General features: G+C 50.5%; 1 protein-coding gene across 4 annotated transcripts in view; it reads right to left on the bottom strand.

The window, feature by feature from the left end:
* The window catches only part of AHCYL2 (adenosylhomocysteinase like 2), a 74,744-nt gene that overhangs the window by 26,569 nt on the left and 41,179 nt on the right, over positions 1-6,996 (bottom strand). The window contains exon 1 of one of the 4 annotated variants that reach the window (XM_042051505.1): positions 1,756-1,865. The exons of 2 other annotated variants lie outside the window; for them this stretch is intronic. In XM_042051505.1, coding sequence (XP_041907439.1) covers positions 1,756-1,809 — 54 coding nt within the window. In that variant the 5' untranslated portion in view covers positions 1,810-1,865. Of the gene's footprint in view, positions 1-1,755; positions 1,866-6,996 lie in introns of those variants that run through there. One more of the 4 variants, XM_042051516.1, reaches the window with a different exon arrangement.

Genomic DNA, 6,996 nt, shown 5'->3' with positions numbered 1-6,996 from the left:
GAGAGGAGGGAAAGATCTGGGAGAGGAGGGAAGGACTTGGGAAAGGAGGGAAGGACCTGGGAAAAGAGGGAAGGACCTGGGAGAGGAGGGAAGGACGTGGGAGAGGAGAACAAGACCCAGGAGAGAAGGGAAGGACTTGGGAGAGGAGGGAAAGATCTGGGAGAGGAAAGAAGGACCTGGGAGAGGATTTGCAGCCGCACCTGGGAGGTTTTTCCCTGCTAATCTTGACCCAAACAACAGAACGCTGGATCAGGAGCACCCGCGGGAGGGGAAAATCCACAGCGAACTCGTGTTACAGCCAGGGCCGCGCTGGGATTAACGCCCTGATCCTGGCGGGACAGGGGCTTTGCACACACCGGGGCTTCTGTTCCCCCTCTAAGCTGCTGGCCTGAAAGAACTTCCCTTTTTTTCCCCTTTTTCTTCCCTTCATTTAAAACAAATCCCTGCACGGCTGAGCGGCTCCATCAGAGGAGCAGTTATTGGTGTGAAGCGGAGCTGGAGACAGGCAGGAATTGTAACAAGGGGGAATCATTTGTGCTCAATTCCCATTTTCCCTCCCCACGTCGGCTCCTCAAGGACATTGAGCACAACCATCTCACGGGACACAGCGATATGGATAATCCAGGGCTCTCGGAGCCCTCCCACATCCAAAACCACGTAAACGACGAAGCAAAAGAAGTCCTGGAGCGAATCCGGCAGAATTAGACCCAGACTTTAAAATAAACCCTACCCTCGACCTCTTGAAGGTTTAAACCTTTTTAAGGCCACCACAAGCCGGGTCCAGCTTTAGCTGAGACTGCCAAGAGCTGGAGGGAAGCACCAGGAAAGGGAAATTTTGGGAAAGGGCCAGGTCAAGGCTTGGATCTGCTTTTGGCTTGCGTTGACCAACATCCTTTGGCTCAATCCTTTGGGGAAGAGAGAGAGTGGCCAAAAAGAGAATTTCACGGAATCCCAGAACGGTTTGTGTTGGAAGGGACCTTAAAGATCATCCCATCCCACCCCCTGCCATGGGACAGCTTCCCCTATCCCAGGGTGCTCCAATCCCTGCCAAACGCACTCCAGCCGCGTTCCAGCCCCACTGGGAAGATGGGGACATTCCAGATGGGGGTGGAAACAGAGATTTGGCTCCAGGCTGAGCTCGTTCAGCTCCCACCAAAACACCTCTGAAGGCAACAGCCAACCCTGCATGGGGTAACGCTCCAAGGAGAAGCTGTGGAGCCTTGGATTCCTCGGATTTAGGTGCCCGACCTGCTCTGGGGTGACACAAAAGCTGCTGCCTTCAACTCCCAGCAGGAACAAACGATTCCAGCTGGAAAACCTCCCCTGCAGGGACACAAGGGGTTAATGAGTGCTACGTGCAGGTGTGTGCTCGTTACATTCCAAATGAGCCTCGGCTCTCTCTGACCCGGCCTTTCTATCACCAAGAGCCACCTTGAGCTACTTCTCCACGCAAAAAAGGTCCCGTTATCCAAGGTTTTCCTGGAAAACCTCCCTGCACTGACCCCACCGACTCCTCCATCGCTGTGCTCTGAAGAACAACCCCGGAGCAACGTGTTTGGCTCAACGCTTCGTCACTCCCGAGAGAAAACGAAGAGAAACTCTCCGGAGATCGGGAATTTCTCCAGCTGGGAGCCTCCAGGAATAAGTGATTGGGTGGAAACAGCAAGGAAAAGAGGAAGAAAATAGAGATAAGACAGAAACGAACGCGTTTTTGAGGAGGAGAACGATGATTATGGTCCTACAGAGTGCCCTCACCTGGGCTTTCATCCCCGAGTCCCCGTTGACGTTGTACTTCTTCTTGTTGGGCATGGCGGCCTCGCCGGCTGCCCCTGGGCGCCGCTGCCTCTGGAGCAGGGAATGCCCCCCCATTTATAGCCGCCAGCCCCATCCCGCTCCTGCCCGCAGATCCTGCCCGCTCTGGTTTCACCGGAGGCGGAGGCAGGCAGCCACGGAGGGAGGGAAGGAGAGGGAACCAGTTGGATTTTCGGACTCTTATTTTTTTTTCTCCTTTTTGGCAGGGAAGGACCCCAGGACTTAATGAGGCGTCCCGACAAACAATTCCTGCCTGTGTTTCGTGTGGAATTACAGCGTTCCCTGACCTCGGACGCTTCGCGGCAGTTTTGAACGTGGCCCGGCTTGTGCGTGCATAACAATGGCTTATTTATGTAACCAGAACAAGCTCCCCTGCTCGCTGTAATTAACTTGCTAATTAAGCTCTTTTAACTCGGGTCCTCCCCTCCCCACTCCCTCTTTCCCCCCCAATGTCAGATGATTGCATTCACGGAGCCTCATTAGAAGGAAATTAACTAATGAGCAACTAAAACAGCGGAGGCGGTTGTCGGACAGCAAAGTGGTTTTTAATTATCCCGGCCCTGGTCGTGTCCCCCAGGGCAGCCAGGGCAGAGTTTGTCCTTGGAAGGGTCCGGACTCGGACATTCGTCCCTTTGGAATTATGCAATCACAGAACGGGTTGGGTTGGAAGGGTCCTTAAATCCCATCCAGTTCCACCGTCCCAGGGTGATCCAACCTGGCCTCAGACATTTCCAGGGATGGAGCAGCCACAGCTGCTCCGGGCAGGATGCTGAGGGGTTTTTATGGGAATTATCCCGGGTGATACAGGGCCAGGGATAAAACTCCTTGGGTGACAACGGCAGCTGCTAAATGAGAATTGAAATGATCGCCCTGCACGGGGTCTGCTCACTCCACAGCCTTTTAGGTGGGAAGAGATGATCCAGGGAAGAAATAATGGGGAAAACGAGGGTGGTGAGGTTGCTGTGGTCTCCTCCAACCCACCCCATCCCGCGATTCCATTCTGTGATTCCAAAGAAAAGGGATCTGGGAAGCAACAGGGCACCACAATTGTCCTCAGCACCATTTCTGACTAAATATGGAATAAAAAGCTCCCCAAGCCCTGGTTTTGTACACCTGATTTACACCTGATTTAGCCCGGATTCACCACGGATCGGATCTGATCCTGCTCCTCAACACTCGTCCCGAGGATGGAAAACGCTGCCAGGGAAAATTCCTTCCAATTTTCCTGCCAGCTGCAGCCCTCGATGGCGTTTTTCATCTCCAGGGAAAATTTCAAGGAATCCACTAAAAGAGTACGAATTCCTGAGCTACATGAAAGCAACTCCTGGAGGAATGGATGGGAGGGAAAAAAAAAAGGAGGGAAAATCCTCCCCAGAATTCCAGAGTTGTAGAACAACTGGGAAATGGAAATATGGAGTATTTCCAATGTGGAAATATGTCAGGGAATAAGAATCTGGGATCAGCACTGTTTTTCTCAATTGACACCGTGGCCGAAGTTGTGTTTTCCAGGAGGATTTTTCATTTTCCACATTATCCACGAACCTTTTCCTGCAAAATCCTCAGGGAGACACGACTTCAGCTCAGCGTAAATCAACTCAAAGCCTTCAAAGGGGGAAAACCCCTCATTTTATGGGAACACCAAAGCACAGACTCCTTTTCCAGCAGGTTTTCACATCAAGATACCTAAACCCAAAGGCTTTTCCTGGGGAAAAATAAAGCCTTTGTTTTTCCCTCAGTGAAGGTTGAGTCCGACACACTAAAATGAAGAACCAATATTGCATAAAAATGCTAAAATCAGAGGTTTTTGCTTCATCTCCACCCCAGAGCTCAGGAATCTTCTGTAGATCGTGGGTCAGTCAAATAAAACCAGGGAGAACTACGCTCCATCCCAGTAAATTGTTCTGTAGTGAGAACGTCTTTCATTGATTCTTGGCCACGGATATTTCTTTTTTTCTAGGGAACAAAGGGAGAAAACAATGCTTTTTTTGGTGGGATTAAGTGGCACCAGCATTGCTATCAGCTTCCAAATCCACCTGCAAAGAACTTGGGAAGTTAAATTTCCACGTGGAGTGAGTTAAAACGCAGCGTTTTGTGGATGGAACAGCAGGATGAGGTGGTGGCCTTGGAGAAGTGCCACTGCTCGGTGACAAACATCCTGGGAAGTCTTTTCCCAGTGGAAAAACGCCTCATCCAGTGATGATGCAAAGAGATAAAATCAATTTACCTTTTTTTGGATGGCGAAGGGCGAAGACTGGAGGAGAAGCGATTTTGTGGGACCAGCACTGAGGGGACCGAAGTCACTGTCCTGATGTCCCACCAGAGCCTCCAAACCTCCTCCTGCTTCCCTCCCATCCCTATTCATGAAGGAAAAGTTTGCTTCCCACAGCACTGGAGCTGCCAAGGCGGATCCTTCACCTCCTGCTCCCTTCTCCCCGTGACACCCGAGAGGCGCTGGGGACAGCGGGTGTCGGCAGGAGCCCGGCTCCTCCCGCGGCACCGGTGATGCCGGACCCTCTCCGTGCTGGGAATGAGCTCCAACCCTCAGCTCTGCTCTCCTCAGCCACCCACCGAGCCCGGATCATATCATTCCAAGAAAGGGACTGTCCAAACCCGCTCATTCCAGAGTTTCACATGGGTTAAATCGATGTGGGATCCTGGCTGAGCCGGGAATTTCACCGGAGCTCAGAGCGTTTCCGATTCCGCGTCTCCAAAGGTCGCACGGAGCTGGGCTCCAGGATTAACAAACAGGCTTAACCCTTCGGCATCTTCCTTCTGGGAAAACACTCCGGGAATGTGCAGGTTCAAGCTGGTTTTAGCCACAGGATTTGGGAAAGGAAGGTTGTCCAGCCCTGGCACAGCTGCCCAGGGAGGTTTGGAGTGCCCATCCCAGCAGGAGTTTCAAAGCTGTGTGGAGGTGGCACCTGGGGACATGGAGCAGTGGTGGGGAATGGTTGGACTCCATGGGCTCCGAGGGATTTTCCAACCTTGGGATTCTGTGATTCCATCAGAGTCCCAAAATGTGGAAGAACCCACATTTTAACCCGTTTTCCCAAGAAGCAATCCAAAGGAATTATTATTATTATTATTATTACTATTATTATTATTATTATTCTTCACTGCTAATATAATTTTCCAATATTTGGTTAAAAATAAGAGGTGGGCTGAGGTAAAAGCAGGGACTCGGCAAGAACATTAAGACCTAAAAGACTGTTTGGAATAATGACCGTAAAGATAATGAGCAATTTAGAGCTCAGGCTAATTATTTCTTGCAATGTGGCTGCTCCCTCCCACGCTGACCCGAGGAGCCACATAAAATGCGAACGAGCCGAGTTAAAATCCTGATTAAAAACATCGCTGCAGGACACGACCCCGAGCCCTCTGGAGACGGATTCCATGCCACAAGCAGCTTTAAACCATCCATAAAATCATAAAACCACGCTGGAAAAGGAAATTACTGAGGCCTTAAGGTAAAAAAAAAAAAAGTCTATTTAAATCAAGTTTTTGCCACTTGACCCTGATCCCAGCGGCACCAAATCCATCACGGGAAAATCAGAGGAGGGGATGGAGGCACAGGGAGAGGTTTTGTTTTTAAGGAGAACTCCACGAACTCTGGGCTTTTCCCAAGGAAAAATGCACCTTTGAAATGAATAAACGGGTGGAATTGTTGAAGCAGTAAAAGAAGCTGTGAGGGATGCCGAGTTTGTCACGGATAACCCTTAAATGCAAAGCTCGTTCCCTGGTTGTTGATGTGGAAATGTGATACAATTTCGGGGAAGGCTGAAAGAATCGTGCTGCAAACAAAAAAAAAAAACGAGCCAGAGGCAGAATAAACCGGAATTCTACAGTAAAATCCGTAGAATTAAGAAAGGGATAGCAGGGAACATAAAGCTGGATTCCAAGGGGAATAATGATACCTGAATGCAGTGCACAGATATTATTTGTAAACAAATATCGAATCCTTTGTAGGAGCACCAGAATTCCAACTTTTTATCATGCATCGATCCAAGTATTTTTAGAACTCCCAGGAAGGACAACTTCAAATCCAGGAACTGGAGATGTGAGCAGAAATACAGGAAGAAATAACAAATATTGGTCCATTTTCGGGCCACACGACACCGACAAAGCCCCGGGGGACACACGGAGCCAATCCCAGGCACAGAACCTTCTGCCTTCCGAGCCCTGCCAGGTTTTTGGAGCAATGTCATTTTATTTTTGGCTGCTTTGGGAATTCTTCCCGCCGGAGAAGCAAAGAAAAGTGTATTTTAGTACCTGGTATCCATTCTAAACTCTTTAACCACCCCAGTGAGGAGCGCTCGTCGCCCCAAGTTTTAGAGGTTTTATTCCAACAACAGAATGTAAATTGATGGTAAAAACTACGGTGAAAAGATGATCTGAGATGAAATTCCCAATCTCTGGGAACACGCTGTGGATTCTGCCCCAACTCTCCTGCCCGCCAGTCCCAAATTCCTATAAAAATTAGTTGTTAATACCACGGATTTGGGGTGACCAAATCATCCCCCATGCCTTGGCTGTTAATTACGAGGCAAGAAACGCTGCCAAAGGACGGGGCTCGTTAATTCCCCACCTTAACGAGCCTCATTCCAGCTAAATGCCTTCGTGTCCTGAAGTTCCCTCCAGGAATTCAGCTGGCTAAAAGGAGCAGGTCGGTAACTCACCATCCACTCGGGCAGCTGGAAGGCGCCGGCGCCGCCGTCCCACATCTCCGCTGGTGAATCCTTCCACGCTCACACCTGGGAATGCACAGGGATGCTGTGGGATGCCCCAGTACAAAACCTTCCACGCTCACACCTGGGAATGCTGTGGGAATCACAGGGATGCACCAGTACAAATCCTTCCAGGCTCACAGCTGGAAATGCCGTGGGATGCACAGGGATGCTGTGGGATGCACAGGGATGCTGTGGGATGCCCCAGTGTGGATCCCTCCACGCTCACACCTGGGAATGCCGTGGGACGCACAGGAATGCACCAGTACAAATCCCTCCAGGCTCACACCTGGGAATGCTGTGGGATGCACAGGGATGCCCCAGTACAAATCCTTCCAGGCTCACAGCTGGGAATGCTGTGGGATGCACAGGGATGCACCAGTACAAATCCTTCCATGCTCACACCTGGGAACGCTGTGGGATGCACAGGGATGTCCCAGTACAAATCCCTCCACGCTCA

Source organism: Corvus kubaryi, unplaced genomic scaffold, assembly GCF_017639235.1.
Source record: "Corvus kubaryi isolate FWS band 111438036 unplaced genomic scaffold, C.kubaryi_AGA036_p1.0 135, whole genome shotgun sequence".
In the NCBI taxonomy this organism is placed as follows: domain Eukaryota; kingdom Metazoa; phylum Chordata; class Aves; order Passeriformes; family Corvidae; genus Corvus; species Corvus kubaryi.
Note: the sequence above shows the minus strand (reverse complement) of the source record. Positions and strands in the feature narration are given on the sequence as shown.